At 37.5% G+C, this 21,800-nt stretch overlaps 1 protein-coding gene across 7 annotated transcripts in view; it reads left to right on the forward strand.

Moving 5' to 3' along the window:
* BRCC3 (BRCA1/BRCA2-containing complex subunit 3) overlaps positions 1–21,800 on the forward strand; it is a 62,218-nt gene that overhangs the window by 35,103 nt on the left and 5,315 nt on the right. For 5 of the 7 annotated variants that reach the window (XM_038588745.1, XM_038588751.1, XM_038588746.1 and 2 more), the window contains 3 exons: positions 8,900–8,974; positions 20,347–20,478; positions 20,976–21,019. In XM_038588745.1, the coding sequence (XP_038444673.1) occupies positions 8,900–8,974; positions 20,347–20,478; positions 20,976–21,019 (251 nt within the window). The remainder of the gene's footprint in view (positions 1–8,899; positions 8,975–20,346; positions 20,479–20,975; positions 21,020–21,800) is intronic. The other 2 variants (XM_038588748.1, XM_038588750.1) reach the window with 1 other exon arrangement.

Raw genomic sequence — 21,800 nt, forward strand, 5'->3', positions numbered from 1 at the left:
GGCTGTTTTCCCTTTTTTTTTAAGATTTTATTTATTTATTCATGACAGAGAGAGAGAAGCAGAGACACAGGCAGAGGGAGAAGCAGGCTCCATGAAGGGAGCCCGACATGGGACTTGATCCCGGGTCCCCAGGATCACACCCTGGGCGGAAGGCGGTGCTAAACCTCTGAGCCATCTGGGCTGCCCTGTTTTCCCTTTTCATTAGCAAACGTAATGATTTATGTTGATAACTTAAGAAGATTTTTTTAAAAGATCTTATTTATTTATTCCTGAGACACACAGAGAGAGGCAGGGACGTAGGCAGAGAGAGATGCAGGCTCCCCACAGGAAGCCCGATGTGGGGCTCGATCCCAGGACCCCAGGATCACGCCCTGAACCTGCCTCAGTGCTCGACCACTGAGCCACCCAGGTGTCCCTATTGAAAACTTTTTAAACAGTGAGATTTGGTTGCATTTGTTCTTTTAATACAAAGTAAATTATATTCACTAGTATTTGGCTTAAGAGGTTGCATCTGTGTCTGTAAGTAAGCTTGCTTTTGGTTTCAGGATTATTTTACTAAGCTATAAAATGAGTTGAATTTATTTTTTTTTCTAGAAAGACAATATATCATAATAAAGAAGAACATAGCTCTGTAGCCAGATGCTTTGGTTGGAATCCTAACTTCTTGACTTCTAACACTATATAAGTCACTTTCTCCTGTTTTTCAACCATCTATAAATGGAATCATACAATATATACTCTTTCATGTCTAGTTTCTTTCCATCAGTATATTTGTGAGGTTCATCCATGTTGTTACATAAAACAGTGGTTTAGTAATTCTCGTTGCTGTGTGAATAGTCCATTGTATAAGTTTACCAGTTTATTCATTCTATTGAGAGAGAGTTCCAGTTTTTAAAAGGCTCTTCTAAATCGTGCTGCTATGAATATCCTTTTAAAAAAGATTTATCTGAGAGAGAGAGAGCACAAGCAGGAGAGGGGGAGAGGCAGGAGCAGACTCCCCACAGAGCAGAGAGCCTGATGTGGGGCTCCATCCCGGGACCCTGGGATCATGACCTGGGCTGAAGGCAGACGCTTAACCAACTGAGCCACCCAGGTGCCCTTGCTATGAATATTCTTGTCGTTGTGAACATAATGTACATTTGTTGGGTATTATTGTTGGGTACCTACCTAGGAATGGAATATGTGAGTATATGTGTGTATATGTTCGGCTTTAATAGATAATGCCAGCAGTTTTCCAAACTGTACCAATTTTCACTCCTAACAGCAATGTTGAAAACTTGCTTCTTCCTCATCCCTGCCAATACTTGGTACTATCTGTCTTGTTCATTTTTGCCTGGGGAGTGTATAGTGGCATTGCATTGTGGCTTTAATTTGCATTTTGTTGCTCACTAATCAAGTTGAAAACCTTTTCATACATTTTTTTAGGTCTAGCATTTTATTGCTATATGAATAGCGTCTTTCTTATACGTGGATATAGCCCTGTGTTCATAGCCCCAAAATTAAAGTCACATAATCTGGATATTTTTATTTAGTTTCATAACATATATGTAACAATTTAGTAGGTTGTATTAGTTAAAATTACCTTCAGTTGAGAACTAAGCAAAAACTCCCAAAATAGTACCTTAAGCAAAGTTACATTCTCCATCATGGAAAAGAAGTAAACAGGTAAATAGACAATAAATGGCTGTTATTAAGGGAAACAGGCATCTTCTATCTTGTTACTCCATTTTTACAAGATAGATGGTAAACTTTCAGACTTACCATGATATTCTAAACAGCAAATGGAAGGAAGTTTTTAAAAAGATCCCCCTCTTTTTAAGGAATCTTCCAGGTAGTACATACACCTTTTCCATGAAGATCTTATTAGCCAGCAAGTATACAGTCAAAACTAGCTGTAAGAGATGCTAAGAAATATTTGGGCTTAGAGTCAATGCACCCAGCTAAAAATTAGGGTTTTGTTTAGTAAGAAAGAGACTTAGGGGATATTTGGAGCAGTTTATTTTATACAGGATGTGTTGGAGAGAAATCAAGGAGTAAAAGTTGGCAATCCCTACTCCTACATAGATTCTCAAATGTATTGAGTAGTAAAGACTATAATGCAGCATTCAACATTGTGATAGGAAATTTAAGGGACCTAAGCATCCATCAAGGAAAAGGTCAACTTGGACAGAAACAGAAAATAAAGGAACAGAATAAACATCGAACGAATGAATGACTAAATAGTGCAAAGACTAAATGAACATTCTTTCATTTAATTTTCGATTAAGGACAGCTTAAATTCACACAATAATGTGAAGCAGTTACTTTGGCTTTTATTTGCTTATACTGATGGGTTTCACTTTGGGGGCTTAGTGCAAATATATATACTTGAGATATATGTATATATTACATATATAGTACATACATAATGCAAATATATTATATATATAGTCATTTGTATACCTTGCATTAATAAACATCCTTTTTTGAAGTTTATACTGTCTTTGTCAAAAGCAATAAAAGGGGGATGTCCCCAGTTATCTTAGGGATATTGTAAACCATTAGTTAAAAAAGAAATAAATGTCCCTATCGTACCGTATCATAGGGAAGGTCCTCCCTTCCCTAAATAGAACATTCCCAAAGCTTATAGGTACTACGTATCTAGAGCTAAAGCCAACCCCCTACCATGCAGAAACAATGAAAAAAATCACTTTAAAAAGTACTCATTCATCTTTGTGAGATATCCATGAGGGAAGTAACTACTGGCATAAACTATAAATTACATGCAGAGTAACATCTGCAAAATGACAGCCTAGTAGAAAAACCCCAGGAACAGATGGCTTCACAGGTAAATTCTACCAAACATTCAAAGGCGAATTAATACCAATTCTTCTTAAACCCTTTTAAAACAGAAGAGGAAACACTTCAAACTCATTCTGTGAGACCAGCATTACCCTGATACCAAAGCCACATAAAGTTACCACAAGAAAAGAATACTCCAGGTGAATATCCCTAATGAACAGGGATATAAAAATCTTTAATAAAATATCAGCAAACTGAATTCAACAGCACATTAAAAAGATGATATACCATTAACAAGTATACAAATGTGATTATCCCTGGGATATAAGGATGTTTCAACATAGGTAAATAAATCAATTTGATTTACCATATTAACAGAATGAAAGATAGAAACCATATGATCACCTCAGTTGATGCAGAAAAAGCATAAAAACTCAACAAAATAGGTATAGAAAGAACTTACCTTAATGCAGCAAAAGCCAGACATGAAAAACCCATGTTTTTCATGGGTTTTAATACTATAATAAATGGGAGAAAAATTCAAAGCTTTCCCTCTAAGATCTAGTACAAGGCAAAGATACCCACTATTGCCACTTCTATTCAATATAGTACTGGAAGTCTTAGAGCAATAATACAAGAAAAAGAAATAAAAGGCATCCGTATCAGAAGTAAAATTTATCAGATGACATGATTGCATAGGTAGAAAACCCTAAAAAGAACAACAAAAATCTTAGAACTGATAAATTCAGTAAATTAGCAGAATACAAAACAAATATGTAAACATCAGTTGAGTTTCTATACACAACAAACTATCCAAATAGGTAATCAAGAATACAGTGGTGGGACACCTGGGTGGCTCCGTGGGTGATCATCTGCCTTGGGCTCAGGGCGTGACCCTGGGGTCCTTGGATCAAGTCCTACATTGGGCTCCTCGCAGGGAGCCTGCTTCTCCCTCTGCCTGTGTCTCTGCCTCTCTCTCGCATCTCTCATGAATAAATAAATAAGATCTTTTAAAAATATGATTGCATTCACAATAGAAATAAGTATGAAAAAAAAAGAAATAAGTATGAAATGCTTAAGGATAAACTTTACCAAAGTCAAAGACTTGTACACAGAAAAGTGTAAAATATTGATGAAGGAAATTAAGGAAGAGACAGATAAATGGAAAGACATGCTATGCTCATGGGTTGGAAGAATTAATATTGTTAAATGTCCATACTACTAAAACTGATCTAAAGAGTCAATGTATTCTAAAGTGTTCTCTCTTAAAATCCCAATGGAGTTTTTAAAAATGTATTTATTGATTCGAGAGAGGTAGGAGAGGAATACAAGAAGACTCTCCGTTGAGCAGGGATCCCAGTGTGGGGCTCGATCTCAAGATCCTGAGATCATTACCTGAACCAAAATCAAGAGCTGGATGCTTAACCAACTGAGCCACCCAGGTGCCCCTGCCAAAAGCATTTTTTATATTAATAGAAAAAAAACAATCCTAAAATTCATATGGACTCACAAAAGATCCCAATTAGCTAAAGCAATCTTGAGCAAGAATGAAGATGGAGGCATCCCAGTTACTGGTTTCTAAATATATTACAAAGCTACTGTAGTCAAAAAGTGTGATACTGGCATAAAAAATTGACATCTAGACCAATGGAATGGAATCAAAGGCCCAGAAATAAATCCACAAATATAGCATTGACTGATCTTCAACGTGACTGCCAAGGATGCACAATAAAATGAAGAAATGAATACCTACAAATGGCCAATAGGTATTTGAAAAGGTGCTCAACGTCACTAATCACCAGAAGTGCATAAATACATGCACAATGAATATCACTATGCCTTAATGTAAAAGGAAATCTTGCCATTTGCAACAACATGGATGAACCTGGAAGACCTTATGTGGAATCTAAGTCAAACTCATAAAACCAGAGAGTAGAATGGTGGTTGCCAGGGGCTGAGAGGTAGGGGAATTAGGGACATGTTGGTCAAATAGTACAAAGCTTCATTCAGGCAAAATGAATAAATTCTGGAGAGCTAATGTACAGCAAAGTGACTATAGTTAACAATACTGCATTGCATATTTGAAATTTGATAAGAGAATAACTCGTAAGTGTTCTCATCCCACCCACAGTCATACCTCAATAAAGTTATTAATTGAAGTACAAAGTACTGATTTTCTCTGAACTTTGGAATGATTTAATAGAAGCATTTTAAGTATTAAGAACAAATTTATTTTTCGAGGATGGTGAATATTAGTGGTCTGAAAAATCCATTTGGGAGTGCATTGGTGGAGGAAAACCTTTTTAGCTGGAAGTTTACCCTCCATGTTAGTTCCACCAGAGTTTCAGACTGTGTCGTGTTCTCAACAAATGGCACTAATCCTATAAAGGAATGCTACTATGATGGAAGAAGAGAGAAGAAGAATTGAATTCTCAGTAGAGCCAATCACTAGTGCTTTGAAAGGTCTTGAAGTATCTTTCAGAAATTCGAATCTGTGGAAATAAAGTGGCTCATCCAAAACCATGTGGCTGGGCAAGTGCAGGCCCAATGCTTACTATGTGTCTCCTTTTAAGAACGTCAGGGCCCAGGGGTCCCAGTGTGGCCCCATTAGTTAAGTGTCTGACTCTTGGTTTTGGCTCAGGTTGTGATCTCATGGTTGGGGGATTGAGCCCCGCATGGGCTCCACACTCTGCACAGTGTCTGTTTAAGGTTCTCTCTCCCTCCTACCACCCCCCACATGAATAAATAAACCTTTAAAAAATGTCAGAACCCAAATCTGTTTAACCTAAGAAAGCACTGACAAAATCATCACTGGAAGCAATGCTTCTGCATTCATAGAAATAGATTTTGACTGAGCTGGAAACATGATCCTTGTCTTCCTCTGTAGTTTGAATTCCTTAGCCTTAGCTTTATTTTACTGGGATTTAAAGTCTTGCTTCTGACTATTGGGTTACAAATCATCTAGAAGCTACATATAAATCGGCCATAGAGCTAGAATGTCATCACACATAAAATAATGGAGAGACAGACCCATGAACAATGAAAATCATGGTACCCACTGAGTGTTCTGGTTTTTATTTTAACCATCTTAATTCTTCAGAACTTATTTTAGCTGCACATTGCTATTTTTTTCTTGCTTGTTTGTTTGTTTTTTAAACAGCTTTATTTAGTCATAATTGATATACAAAGAACTACACATATTCATACGATTTGATGAGTTTGAACAGATGCAAATAGATGTGATACGATCAGCACAGTCCAGGTAATAGACATTTGCAATACCTCCAGAGTTTCCTTGTGTCCTTTGTGGGTCTTTTGTTTGATTTATTTTATTTTGTTTTTTTGCGGTAAGAAGAGAACATGAGACCTACCCTCTTAAATTTAAAAATTTTTTTTAAATTTTGAAATACACTAAACCTTACCGTTACCTCTAGGCACTGTGTTGTACAGCAGACATTTATTTATTTATTTATTTACTTACTTACTTATTTTTTATTTTATTTATTTATTTTTATTTTATTTTATTTTATTTTATTTATTTTTTTATACAGTAGACCTTTAGAATTTATGTAGCATAACCGAAGCTTCATGCCTGTTGAATGGCAGCCCCTTTTATACCCATCCCCGTCCCCTGGCAGCCACCACTGTACCCTCTGTTTCTATGGGTTTCGCTATTTTAGATGCCTCGTTCAAGTGAAATCATGCGGTGTGTGTGTCAGTTATGGTGATTGATAGTTTCCTAGAAAGTTATCCATTTCATCTGTTTTCCAGTGTTTGGAATTGAGGATATATGTATCTAAAGATTGTTTTAAAATTCCATTTTAAAAATCTGTTTCATTTTCTTTGTGGCATTTATCAGTAATGTAGATTAGTTATTTGTTTATTATTTACAGTCTCTTCCCCCCCTGCATTGGATTGTTGTCTCCATGATTGTGGGGGCCCTGTCTGTCTTGTTCACTGGCACCTACAGCAAGGCCTTGCCACATCGTAGCCATTCAGTAAATATTTCTTGAGCAGATAATTGTAAGATCTCTTTCTTTAAATATGTTCCCTTTGGGATCTCTGGGTGGTTCAGTGGTTTAGTGCCACCTTCAGCCCAGGGCATGATCCTGGAGACCCGGGATCAAGTACCATGTCAGAGTCCCTGCATGGAGCCTGCTTCTCCCTCTTCCTGTGTCTCTGTCTCTCTCTCTCTGTGGCTCTCATGAATAAATAAATAAAATCTTTAAAAATAAATAAATAAATAAATAAATAATAAATAAATAAATAATAAATAAATAAATAAATAAATTTGTTCCCTTTTCTGTTGCTACTGCTGTTTACTTGTGTTTTCTCTTTTTTCTTGATTCTGTTGCCAGAGGCTTATCTATTTTGTTGGCTTTTTTCAAGGCACCAGCTTTAAGTTCTCTACATCAATCAACTTTCTTAGCTTTAAGAAAAAAAATCCTGCTTTTTTCTTTATTGATTTCTTCCTTCTATTTGCTGTATATTTTATAGTTGCTGTGTTGTTCTGTTGTCTTCTAAATTCTTGAGTTGAGGGGCACCTGGGTGTCTCAGCGATTGAGTGTCTGCCTTCAGCTCAAGTCATGATCTCAGGGTCCTGGAATCGAATCCTGCATCGGGCTCCCTGCTCAGTGGGGAGTCTGCTTGTTCTCCCTCTGTCTCTGCCCTTGCCCCTGCTCATGCTCACTCGCTTGCTTGCTGTCTCTCTCTCCACCTGCCCCCTCTGTCTCTCTCAGGTAAATAAATAAAATCTTTTAAAAAAATTAATGAGCTGCAAACTAAATTTATTCTCTGTCTCCCTTGTTTTCTGATGAATACTTTTAATGCTGTAAATTTTCCTCTTCACTTTTGTTTCATTCCATAGGTTCCAATGGCTTTTGTTTGTTTGTTTTTTTACTTCTGATTTGTGTTTTCAGTTTTTCTTTTCTCTTCAACCCAAGAGTTATTTAGAAATGCATTTAAAAATTTCCAGATTTGTAGATCTGGGAGGGGGTGGATTTTATTTATTTATTTACTCATTTAGCTGTTATATTAGTTATTTATTTTTTAATTATTTTTTAGAGAGAGAGTGTGGGGTGGGGGGAGGCAAAGGGAGAGGGAGAGAGAATTTTATGCAGGCTCCACTCCCAGTGCAGACTGCACTGCAGGGCTCGATCTCACAACCTGAGATCATGACCCAAGCTGAAATCAAGAGTTGGACACCAACTGAGCCACCCAGGTGCCCCATAATTTTCAATCCATTATAGTAACTGTGGCCTGTGTGATACTGGCTTTATGGAAATTTTTGGGTATTTCCTTTGTCACCTAGAAAAGAGGTCCACAGACTCCACCCTGCAGGCCATAAGGGCCTGGTGCCTATTTTGGAAATGATGTTTGAGTGGAACAGAGGTACTCTCATTTGTTTTACCTACGACTACTTTCCAGTTACAACTGCACAGCTGAGTAGTTGTGACGGAGACCCTGTGGACCACACAGTTTGACTTATTTACTATCTGAACATTTCACAAAAAGTTTGCTGACCCCTGACTTAAAACATGGTCCATTTTTGTGACTTTTTCATATGGATCGAAAAATAAGTATATTGTCTCTTGGATAAAAGTCCCTTTATCCTTATTAGAATAAACTTGTATTATAGTGAGCCTTATATCCTTCCTCATAGTCTGTAGTTTTAATCATACATACCTGAGAGATGTATATAAACCTCCCATCCACGTCTATATCTTAGAGTTAGTTTTATATGTCTTGAAGCTGCATTGTTACTGTATAAAGAGTTTACAAAGGTTCATAACTATTATATTGTCCTATTGTGTTTTCCTTCATGAAATATGAGTAGCCTTCTTTGCCCATTTACACATTAATGTATGTATGCCTTAAAAAATCTAAAGAAAAAAAATCCCTAAAGAATATAAAGAATATTATTGTTCCTGTCAGATTTAGGTTGAACTGTGCATATTAGGAAAAAAATCTATAATAAATAGCAGTCGAAACAAGAAAGATTCTTCTTTCTTGGGTAGAAGTCTGGAGATGATAGGTATCCCAGGCCTCTGTGATGTCATCAGGGACCCAGGCTCCTCTCTTCTGCTTCACCATCTTGGTATATGGTTTCCGTCCTAAGGTCCCCTCATGGTCCACGAGACTTCTGGAGTTCCAGCCAGCACATCTCCATTGAGGGCCAGAAGGAAGAGGAAAGGTAGGAGGGCAAAAGTGGCCCGTCCTAGCTCAGCCGATTTCTAATCAATGACCTCAGAAATCTCAGCAAACAATTCCATTTCCATCTCACTGGCAGAACTTAGTGAAGCAGCCACACCTAAGCAGGGAGGCCTGTCAGGTAGCTCTGCCTCGGCTAAAAATTGGCGTTCTGTGACCAAGGGGGAAGGTGAGCCTGGACATTGGACTAGTCAGCCAGCGGTGCCCGCCACTGCCTGTTGCATGTTGCCGTTTGTCTTAGTAGCCTTTTCCTCGTATGACTTTCCATTCCTTCATTGTCAGCCTCCCTCCGTTATTTTGTTTTGGGTATGTCTCCTGTCAATAGAGTATTGCAAGATCCTGAGTTACTTGGACAATCAGAATATCTGTCTTACTAGGTGAGTGTGATGCATTCATCATCAGTGCTGTGATACGTGGCAGTGTTCCTGTAATTATCTTTTGTCTTCTGTTTGCCATGCTTTCTGTTTAATTCGTTTAACTTTTCCTGCCATTTGTTACACTGAATTTTCTGGTTTCTGTTTTAGAAGTTGTATGTACTGTTTTGACTCTTAGTTAAGACTCTTAGTGTCTTTTAACGTTGCTTTACTTTTTTTAGAAGATTTTATTTATTTATCAGAGAGAGCGTGAGAGTGAGAGAGCATGAGCAAGGGGAAGGACAGAGGGAGTGGGAGAAGCAGACTGCCTGCTGAGTGGGGAGCCTCATGCAGGGCTCGATCCCAGGACCCTGGCATCATGACCCAAGCCAAAGGCAGGTGCTTAACCAACTGAACCACTCAAGAGCCCCTTGACATTGTTTTGAAATAATTTCAGATTTACAGAAAACTTGCAAGAATAGTACAAAGGATTCCTGTGTACCCCAGATTCCTCACATGTCGACATTTTATATTTCCATTATCATTTTTTTTGTTACACGTATGAATAGTGTTTCCTGAACCATTTGAGAGTAAGTTACACACATCATGCCCCTTCAATGGACGTTTCCTAAAGAATAGGTACATTCTTTTACATAAAAACAATAAAAGAGTGAATTTCAGGGCATTAAAATTCATACATGACTATTACCTAATCCATATAGAGTACTCAGATTTTACCAGTTTTCCTACTACCATCCCTCATAGCAGAAAAAAAAAAGACTTTATTTTAGTCCTGGATGCAGGTTTACAGGTTGCATGTAATTAGTCTCCTTTGATCTTCTGTGAACATAGTATTTTTACACACTGTAGGCCAGTTATTTTGGAAAATGTCCCTCATCTTGGATTTGTTTGCATTTTCCACAATGAGATGCAGATTATACCATAAAAATACCACAAAAGTGATATATTCTCAGTGATCTGAATCAGAAGGCACATGGTATCACTTTGTCCTGCTACTGGTGGTTTCAAGTTTGACCAGATGAGTAAGCTAGTTTCTGTGAGGTTTTCCACAATTCTTCCCTTTGAAATCAGTTAAGTGTATTTTGGGGGGTTTTAGCATGCATCAATGATTCTTTCCTAAATTGTTTTCCTAAAATGATCATCAAAGGCAAGGTTCTAATTCCATCATTCCTTTTACATTTACCACCTTCATCTTGTTCTTTCCTGGATTCAGCTCTAGATTCGGCATTTCTCCAAGGAGCCCTGGTTCGCTTTAATTTTTAAACAGTTTTATTGAGGTATAATTGACATACAATAAACTACACATGTTTAAAGTATATAGTTTGATAAGTTTTGACATATACTACATGTACATACCTGTACATACCGTCACCACAATCAAGATAATGAAAATATCCATCACCCTCTTATCACTCCCTGTCCCTCCTGCAACCCCAGAAACCCTGATCTACAGTCACTATAGTCTGAATTTTTTTTTGGGGGGGGGGAAATATACGTATATATAGAATATGTACTTTTTGTTCACATTTCATAAACCAGAATTATTTTTGAGATTCATGCATGTTATAGCATGTATCGATAGTTTACAATACTGAATCGTATAAATATTATCACAGTTTGTTTATCCATTTGCCTGTTGATAGACATTTGAGTTATTTGCAGTGTTGATTCATTAAAAATAAAGCTACTCTGAACCTCCGTGTACAAGTCTTTGTGTGAATATTCACTTTTTAAGAAATTCCTGTTTTCCAAAATAGTCTGCTGCGACTTTTGATTGGGAGTCTATTGAATATGGATCATTTAGGGGAAAACTGACATCTTAATGATATTGGGTGTTCCAATCTATGAACATGTTATATCTCTCCATTTATTTAGATCTTTAATTTGCTCAATAATTGTACATTTCTGCATACAAGTCTTGCATATCTTTTGTCAGATTGATCCCTACACATTTCATATTTTTATCCTATTGTAAATCTTTTTGTTTTAATCTCACTTCCTGTTGTTCATTGCTAGTATATAAAGATACACTTGATTTTTGTACGTTGAGTTTGTAGCCTACCTTTCTAAATTCACTTTTTAATTTTAGTACCTTTTTTAAAGAGTCCATTGGATTACCCACATAGGTTGTCATCTGTGACTAAAGCAGTTTAACTTCTTTGTTTTAATCTGGATGCCTTCTGTTTGTTTTTCTGACCTTGCTGCACTCATTGGAATGAACTACTGAATACAACTGGTGAGAGCAGTCCTGGTACCTCTTTTCCTGATCTTGGGGGAAATCATTCGGTCTTTTACTATGGAGTATGATGTTACCTGAAGAGTTTTTCCCTTATTGATTTGAGGAAATTTCCTTCTATTTCTAGTTTGCTGAGCATTCTCTTTTTCGTCAGTAATAAATGTTGCATTTTATCAAATGCTTATTTGTATCTACCGAGATGATCCTATAGTGCTTTTCTTTTTTAGTCTGTTAATATTGATGAATTACATTGATTGATTTGTGATTGCTAAACCAGCCTTGCATTCCTGGAATAAACCCAATCAGTCATGATGAATTATGTCTTATGGACTGCTAGATTTGATTTGCTCAAATTTTGTTAAGAGTTGTTTCACTTATCTACATGAAGCATATGAATTTGTACTTTTCTTGTTAAGTCTTTCTCTGGCTTTGCTAACAGAAATGCTGGCTTCAGAAAACAAGTTTGACAGTATTGCCTCTTTTTTGATTTAATGGGAGAGTTTTTGTAGATTTGATAGTCTTTCTTCCTTAAGTATTTAGTAGAATTCACCAGTCAAGCCTCCTGAGCCTGGAGACTTCATTGTGGAAAGCTTCTCAAATGCCAGTTTGATTTATTTAATAGATAGAGGGCTATTCAGGCTATATATTTCTTCTTGAGTGAGCTTTGGTAATTTGTGTCTTTCAAAGGACTTAATCATTTCACTTAAGTAGTTGAATTTATTGGCATAAAGTTGCTAGGATACTATCTTTTATTGTTTATTATCTGTGGAATCATTGTAGTGTCATCTCTCTCATTACTGTATTGGTAATTTGTTTCTCTTTTCTGATAAGTCTGGCTAGAAGTGTAATTTTATGAATATCTCCAAAAAATCCTTTTTTTCCATTGGTTTTATCTATTTGTTGAGCTGTGTACTGTTCCATTTATGTCAACTCTGATAAATAGTATTTCCTTCTCTTTGCTTACTTTGAGCTTCACTTGGCCTTTTTTCTTTTTTTTTTTTCTTCTATTTGTTTTAAGGTGGATGGAAGCTGAATTCATTCATTTGAGATCTATTTTCTTTTTTTTATATAAATTAATGTTAATTTCCAAGTACTCCTTTTTAGTTGTATCTCATGAATCTTGCTGTGATTCTCATTTTTATGCAGTCAAAATAATTTGTAATTTTCCTTTTGACTTCCTCATTGATCTATAGGTTGGTTATTTATCTATCATTTGGTTTTATTGAGATATACTTATATAGAATATTGTATTAGTTTCAGGTGTAGAGCATAATGATTTGATATATGCATATATTGCAAAATAATTGATGCAAGTTTAGTTAACATCCTTTTGGGTGTGTGTGTGTCTGTGATGAGAACTTTTAAGATTTATTCTCTTGGTAACTGTCAAATATATAATACAGTATTGTCAACTATAGCCATCAAGTTGTACATTATATCCCCAGGACTTATTTATAATTAGATGAATTTGCCTATTAAAGAGAATTTTAAAATTAGATAGCAAAGACAAACCCAACTCTATGCTCTATAATAAAAGAGTCCAACAAAATACAGATTAAAAAAAACTAAAAATAAAGGGATGGGCAAAAATGTATCAGGGAACATGGGAATAGGAAGAGAGCGGGGGGGTTGCAATCACAGCAAGATCAGGAGCAAAGGCAAGGAAGCCCACTATTTCTGTTTTTCTTTCTATTTTCTTCTGTTTTTTGGGTTTTTTTTTTTTTTTGGTATATTTTCACTGAGATACTTTTCCCATATTTTATTTCATTTTTTTAAGTTTAAGTTTTTATTATTTAAATTCCAGTTAGTTAACAAATAGTATAATATGAGTGTCAGGTGTACAATATAGGGATTGTTATGGAAGTGTTCCATAACAACACCCACTGCTCATCACCACCAGTGCCCTCCTTCATCCCCATCACCTGTCTTATCCCCCCACCTCCCCTCTGACCACCGTCAGTGTGTTCTCCATAGTTAAGAGTCTGTGTCTTGGTTTGCCTCCTTCTCTTCTCTTTCCCCTTGGTTCATTTGTTTTGTCTCTTAAATTCCACACAAGTGAAATCACATGGTATTTGTCTTTCTCTGATTTATTTCGCTTAGTGTATTTTCAGTAGGTAAAGAACTCTAGCATGGCCATTTTTGTCTTTCAGAACTATAAAGATTATTTCTCTACTGTCCAATGAGAAACTGGCTATCATCTTTACCCTTGTTTCTGTTTACTTAATATGACTTTTTTTCTGACTTCTTTTAAGATTTTCTCTTTTTCACTAATTTTAAGCTATTTGATTATAGTGTGCCATGGTGTAATTGTTTTCATGTGTCCTGGACTTGGGTTTCATTGAACTTAGACTTGTGGATTTATATTTTTCATCAAATTTACAAAAATCTCAGCAATTATTTCTTTTTTTAAATTTTTATTAATTTTTTTATTGGAGTTCAATTTGCCAACATATAGCTTAACACCCAGTGCTCATCCTGCCAAGTGCCCCCCTCAGTGTCCATCACCCAGTCACCCCAACCCCCGCCCACCTCCCCTACCACTACCCCTTGTTCATTTCCCAGAGTTAGGTGTCTCTCATGTATTCAGCAATTATTTCTACAAGTTTTTTTTCTCTGTTCCACTCTATTGTCATCTTTGGATATTCCTATTACATATTTGGCCACTTGACATTGTCTCACAGTTCACTGATGCTCTGTTCATTGTTTTTTGGTCTTTTTTTTTCTATCTGTGATTCATATTATATAGTTTCTATTGCAATGTAAGTTCACTAATACTTTCTTCTGTAATGTTTAATTTCCCATTAATCCTATCCATATTCAATCTTTCCTCCAGCTTCCTGAACACATGCAGAATAGTTATAATGATTATTAAAAGATGCTTGTCTGCTATTTCTTTCATCTCTGATATTTCTAGCTCTATTTTGGTTGACTTATTTTTTTCTTGTGTATAGGTCACATTTTTCTGCTTCTTCCTATGCCTAGAAAATTTTTAAAAAGATTTCATTTGGGATGGCTGGGTGGCTTGGTGGTTGGGCGCCTGCCTTCAGCTCAGGGCATGATCCCAGAGTCCTGGGATCGAGTCCCATGTTGGGCTCCCTGCATGGAGCCTGCTTCTCCCTCTGCCTGTGTCTCTGCCTCTCTCTCTCTCTCTGTCTCTCATGAATAAATAAATAAAAATATTTTTACGAAAAGATCCCCACGGGGATCCCGATGGCGGACCTGATCCCAGGACCCCGGGATCATGCCCTCAGCCAAAGGGAGATGCTCAACCGCTTTGCCACCCGGGCATCCCTATGCCTAGTAATTGATATGAATGTCAGATACTGTTGATTTTACTAAATATCGTTTTGGGGTTTCATATCTAGCCAGAAAGCACTTTGCTTACTAGCTTTCTTTTATTGTTAGGTTCTAATTTCTTTTTTAAAGAAAAGGTAACATACACTTCTGCAACTCTAAGGAAGATTTTGTCACCAAAAATCAAGGAACATTTGAATTGAAAAATTGGAAAGCTTGGAGGAAGAAAAATGAGTTGGACCACTCATCCCCAAACTTGAACATTGGAATCACCTGGGTAGTCTAAAAAATACACTGAACCAATCTGAAAGGGCTATTTACTACATGATTCCAAATATAAGACCTGCTATAAAAGGCAAAACTATGGAGACTAAAAATATCAGTAGTTGCCAGGGGTTAGGGATGAGAGAGGGTTGGATAGGGAGCATAGCAGATTTTTAGGGTAGTGAAATTATTCTGTATGATATTAAAATAGTGGATACATGCCATTATACGTTTGTGAAAACCTACAGAATGTACAACACCACGAGTGAATCCTGATGTAAACTATGGACTTTGCTGTGTCAATGTAGGTTCATCAGTTATTAATATATGACCCTCAAGTGCAGGATGTTGCTAATAGGGGATATCATGCATGTATGGGGACGTCTCTGTACCTTCCTCTCAATTTCGCTGTAAACCTAAAACTGCTCTAAAAAATTTTACACACATACACACATGCATACACACTCTGAATGGGTTCCTCCCCCAGAGATTGATTTTTATAATAGGTAAAGGATGAGGCTTGGGTACCAGGATTGGAAAAGAGAGTAAAACTTACATGTTCTCACCACAAAAGAGGAATAATCATGTGACATAATGTAGGTGTTGGCCAAGTCTATGGTGGTAATCCTTTTGCAGTATCTAAGTGTATCAAATCAACACCTTGTCTACCTTAAACTTGCATCATACTGTATATCAATTATATCTTAATAAAGTTGGAAAAATAGGGGAAAAAAAAGACAATTATTTTGTTGCCGAACAGTCAAGGAAGTCTTTGCTGAAGAAAGCATTTTTTTCTTTACCAGAGTATAATTGACATGCAACATTATATTAGTTTGAGGTGTACAACATAATGATTTGACAGTTGTGTACACTGTGGAAAGATCACCACGATAAGTCTAGTTACCATCCCTCATCACAGTCATAAAATCTTTTTTTTTTATCATGAGAGCTTTTAAGATCGACTCTCTTAGCAACTTCCAAACATGCAATTCAGTATTACAGACTAGTCATCATGCTGTGTATCACATCCCCAGGACTTCTTTTATAACTGGAGGTCTGTACCTCTTGATCCCCTACAGTCATTTTGCCCAATCCCCGACCCCTTCCTTTCTGGCAACCACCACTCTGTTCTCTGTGTCTATTAGTTTTGTTTTATTTTGCTTTTTAGATTCCACATATAAATAAAATTATGGCATTTGAAGAAAGCGTCCTTAGGCTGGTTTCTGGAGGAGTAGAAGTGAGCCAAGTAAAACTGGGGAGGAGCCCCGGGTATAGAGGAAACAGCATGTTGGAGGGTCTGAGATGGGAGGGAGGTTGTGTACACATGAGATTCTTTTTGGGGGTTGTTTTTTCCATCCTTTTAATGTTTATATATGTGAGGGCTGTGTGTACCTTCCTGAATTCCTTAATTCTTTCAGTTAATTTTACCTTTGGTTCTTCAGAGCTTTCCAGATAAAAATCATATCTCATCTGTAAATAGAAATAGCTGCACTTCTTCAATTTCTTTGGCTCTAATTGATTCCTTATGTGTGACTGTATTGACTTGCATCTACTCTACGACGTTTAAAGAGCAGTGGAAGTAGCAAGCGGTCTTGCTTGTTTATGATCCTCGGGGAAATCCCTGTGCTGCCTGACTCTTACGTAAGACTGTATTCAGGACTCAGGTTCACATATTTTTTCATACTAACAAAGTATACATTCCTACATTCCTACTTTCCTCTTTTGTTCTGTGTTTTAACCAGGAGTGAGTGTTGAATTTTGTTGGATATTTCGGTATTTGGGCAATTACGATTTTCTTCAGATCTATCAATATGATGTACTATATTAACAGATTTCCTACTATTGAACCAAGCTTGTCTTCCTGAAAAAAATCCTGCTAGGTTGCCTTAGTATGATATCAGACTTTACTCATTCATATTTTGTTTAGCATGTTTGCATAAATAATCATGAATTTAGAATTCTGGATTTTTTGTACTCTTTTTTTTCAGGCCTAGTTAATCCATATTGTACTTGTTTCCTAAGAATTGTTTTTGTGTTTTCTTTCATTTTTAAGGCTCCTGTGCAATGTTTGTAGCATTGGGAACAATGTATTCTTTGAATATTCCCCTAAGAAAGGAACAGGGCCTTTTATGGTGGGGGAGAGGGTATTTCAAAGATGTATTTCTTTTTTTTTCATTGATTGATTGATTGATTGCATACCAGGGAGGGGCAGAGGGAGAGAGAGAATCCCAAGCAGGCTCCATTGTGAGGTTTGATCTTAAGGCCCTGAGATCATGACTTGTTCTTTTTGCTTTTGTTTTAATTTTTTTTATTGGAGTTCAATTTGCCAACATCTAGCATAACACCTAGTGCTCATCCCGCCAAGTGCCCCCCTCAGTGCCCATCTTTGATGTATTTCTCTGTTTGCTATGGGAATTAGTCCGTTTACGTTTTCTTTCCTAATGAGGTCAATTTTAGTAAATTGTATTTTCCTAAGAAATCATCCATTTTGTCTTGTTTTCAAATTTATTTGCAGAGACATGTGTCTGCCAGATAGTCCCTTAGGGTATTTTACATCCCTTGTATTTTAATAGTCATCTCCTCCTCATCATTTCATATTTTGTATATTTGTGCTTCTTCCTTCCTCCCGCCCTTGATTATGTTAGCCAGTGGTATGTCTCTTCTGTAAATTTTCTCCAGAACAATCATTTTTATTAATTTGATTATTTTTTCTCAACTTCATTAATTTTTCTTTTATCTCTCATTTTTTCCTTCCTTATGTTTTATTTTGGTTATTTCATTGTGCTTTATCTTAGCATTTGGAATTAGGGACTTAATTAATATATATTTGGTCCCTCATTGATATCTAAGTGCTAAAGGCTATGAATTTTCCACTGACCTCCACTTGAAATATATCTCACAGATACTGAGATAGTATTTTCATTTTCATTATTTTTAAAAAACTCCTTTAATTTTGGTTTCCACTTCACCCACTCATTGTGCTCCAGTCTTCCTTCCCTCCAATATGGTATCTGTGATGTAGCCTGGCTAAAGTGGTCCTGCTCCCCAACGCCCTCAGAAGAAAGCTCCAAACCTGCAGCCCTTCATGGTTTGCCTGTTTCTGCAGCCATACTCTCTCTCATATGTAGGCTTACTCTGCCTACAGCATCCATTGCCCTTTTATTACTTGGCTATTGCCTACTCATTTTGGGGAACTAAGCTCAAATTAAGGAATGCTTCTCTGAAACTCCTCAATCTCCAATACTACCCCAGCTAAGTACACCTTTTGAGAACTAAATAGGATCCTATATTTCTTTCATCGTATTACTTACAGCATTTTAATATTTTGTCTCTCGATTAACATTGTAAGATCCTTGAAAGAAAGGGTTCCCTTTTACCCCTGTACCCCTGGTGCTAATAAATAATTGTTGAACATCCCTTCAGCTCTAGACTTATTAATATATATGTTCTGACCCTGTGAGCTCCAGCAAATTCTAGAGCTTCTTTGTTAGAAACTTAGTTTGGTTGGTTGATTTTAGCTTTTCAGTTGAAGTATAACACATACAGAAAAGCGCACTAATTATAAATGTCCAGCTCAATCAGTTTTCACAAAGTGAAGACCCCTACGCATCCACAGCACAGATCAGCTCCATGAATTTTCACAAAGTAAATGTGCCTGTGAAATTGTGACACATATCAGGAAACACAAGCTATTTTATTTGGCCCAGGTGTAGTTGCTCTCAATTGGAATGATTTTAACCATCTGCAGTTGACTCTTTAACAACAGAGGGCCTAGAGATGCCAACCCCCTGTGTAGTCAAAAACCCACATGTAACTTTTGACTCTCCAAAAACATGTACTAATAGCCTGTTGACCAGAAGCCTAATGCAATAACATAAACAATCAACACATGCTTTGTATGTTGTATGTATACCATATTGTTACAATAAAGTAAGCTAGAGAAGAGAAAATGTTGCTAAGAGAATCATGAGGAAGTGAAAATGCAGTTAGAGTACTGGAGTGTAAAAAAGCCACGTACTTAAAATGCGCATCCTGCTGCAGTACAAACCTGTGTTGTTCCAGGGCCAACTGTAGTTCATTAGCAAAAGCAGACTCTGTCCTAAGCTTGGGGTGTCTACCTACATAGGTCCTGGGATTGTAGTTTTGAGTAAACTGACAGGAGCTCCAGCTATTGGAGCTTATGAAAATGTGTGAATATTCTCAGTGGACCACTGGAACCATTTCTGCTCATTGGTCCTGCCAAACTCAGTAGGAAACCCTATATTACATACCCTAACAGCAGCCAGAGACTGACTTCTTCATGATTTTTGGAATCATCGGTAGTTATAGGGCCTTCTGCAGAACAAAGTAGCTATGTCATACTCTTTCATGAGTTTCTCCCCACCTACTTGGGTGTGAGGAGGGCTGCTTGTAAGTCTCCATTATTTATGTTCTACCTGTATTGTGGTACGGAACCCAGACATATCCTGCTGGGTGGGAAAGAGAGAGGGGAGAGCTAGATCTAAGGCTGCTGTACTACCATGTGCCAGTGAGGCCTCACAGTGCCAGGGGCCCTCAACCTGGATGGTCCACTGAACCCACCATTAGGTGGAGTTTAGGTATATTGGGGGTGAGAGTAGGTAGAGGTAGATGGGTTGGCCTCATGTCAACAAGCATGTCTGTTTCTCCCACTCCAGCATGAAAATGCAAGTATTTGTGAATTTTTTAAAAAGATTATTTATTTATTTATGAGAGAGAGAGCGCGCAGGAAGGAGAGGAAGAGGGTGATAGAATCTGAAGCAGACTTTGTGCCGAGCACAGAGCCTGATGTGGGGCTCGATTCCACAACTGCAAAATTGTGACCGGAGCTGAAACCAAGAGTCAGACACTTAACTGACTGAGCCACCCAGGCATCCCGAATTCTGGAAACCTAATGCACAACACGGGGACTACAGTTAACAGGACTGTATTATATACTTGAAGTTCTCTAAGGAGGTAGACCTCAAGTATTCTTCCCACACACGTACACACATAGAATGGTGGCTATGTGAGGTGATGGATATGTTAATTAGCTTGAGTGTGGTGATCATTTTACTCAAAATATCAGTATCAAAACATCAATTTAACATATATGGTTCCTTTTTGTCAATTATACCAAAATAAAGCTAGAAACAAACATAAAACTGACTCGAATTGATTGTCTTGCAGGTATGAGAGGATTGAAATCCCAATCCATATTGTACCTCACGTAACCATTGGGAAAGTATGCCTTGAATCCGCAGTTGAGCTGCCCAAGATCCTGTGCCAAGAGGAGCAGGATGCATATAGGAGGATCCACAGGTAGAGTCCTCCCTCCTCTCTCATCTTGACTTCGCAGGGCCTGCTCCCTCTTCTCTTCTTGAATGCCCTTTCCTAACACGCTCCCTGTGAGAGAGCGTGTTAACAACCTGTTTGACATTCATGTCTCTCCTGCTCTTTGGATCCTTCAAGGGCAACGATACTTTTTGGTTGTTAAAAACAAAACAAAACAAAACGAAAAAAAACCCGGCAACATCTTAGCCCTACTGCCAAGCACTGGGTCTTGCCCAATAAAAGTGTACTAGGTGATGTGAGAGACAGTAATTTCAGATAATCTCTGAGTTCTCTTGAAGTTCTATAAAATTACATCCCCCTAATCATGAAAAATATAACTGTCATGGAATTTAAATGATACATATTCATCTGATCCAATTCGGAAAGGTCTGGTGCAGTTTATCATTTTGTTACATAGTCTGTGACCATTTTGTTTGCCCTTCACTGCTGCCTTGCTACTGACCTAAACTATTTTATCCCTTTAGCCTCACACATCTGGACTCTGTAACCAAGATCCACAATGGCTCCGGTAAGATTTTTTTTCTAGAATATAGTCAGTGATTCCTGAAACACTCAGCTGACAGAAACAAATTTAGTTTAAGGGCTTGACGTGATAGGTTCAAGTTCTCCTTGAATTTCCTTTTCCAAGAGCTTTGCCATTCATTAATCCTGCTCCCAACTTTTGTTTTGAACCCTGCGGACCCTTTACTGTATATGCTACCTGGACTAAGACTGGAGGAAAGACTGGAATGAGGTTTATGAGTGACTTTCTCGGGGGTACCTGTTTAACACCCAGCTCTCAGGGAGGAGGAAGGGCCCTGATTTTTTCTCTTTGCCAGTTTCCATGGTGTAATACTCCTACCATGGCTGATTTCAAACAACTAATGTGACCTCAACCAGCTCACAGACTTTTGAACTTTCAACAGTTGGCTTTCATGAGCTGATCTAAGTTGGCTCCAGCACACCACCACCAGCCTATTATGGTGGCAGTTGAAAGAAATGGATAGACAGATAAAAGGGAAGGTGGGAAGGAAGAACTCTTTTCATGTCAATAAACAGAGAGGGATTCCTATACAAGGCCAAGGAGCAGAAAACTCAATGCAGGATATACACTGAATCACTTTTCTCCAGCAGACACCCCTACCCTCTCATACCTTCTCTTTGGATAACCCTGATTCCCAGGCCATTTTGTGTAGCCTTCCCCAGTGACTGGCGAAGTCCCCAGTGAGGAAGAAGGGGAGGCTTTCAAGTATTATAGGCCATTACTTTGAGATGAAAAGAAGAGATGGCTTGGTATATCTCTCATTTCT

The sequence above is a fragment of the Canis lupus genome, chromosome X, assembly GCF_011100685.1.
Source record: "Canis lupus familiaris isolate Mischka breed German Shepherd chromosome X, alternate assembly UU_Cfam_GSD_1.0, whole genome shotgun sequence".
NCBI classification, from domain to species: domain Eukaryota; kingdom Metazoa; phylum Chordata; class Mammalia; order Carnivora; family Canidae; genus Canis; species Canis lupus.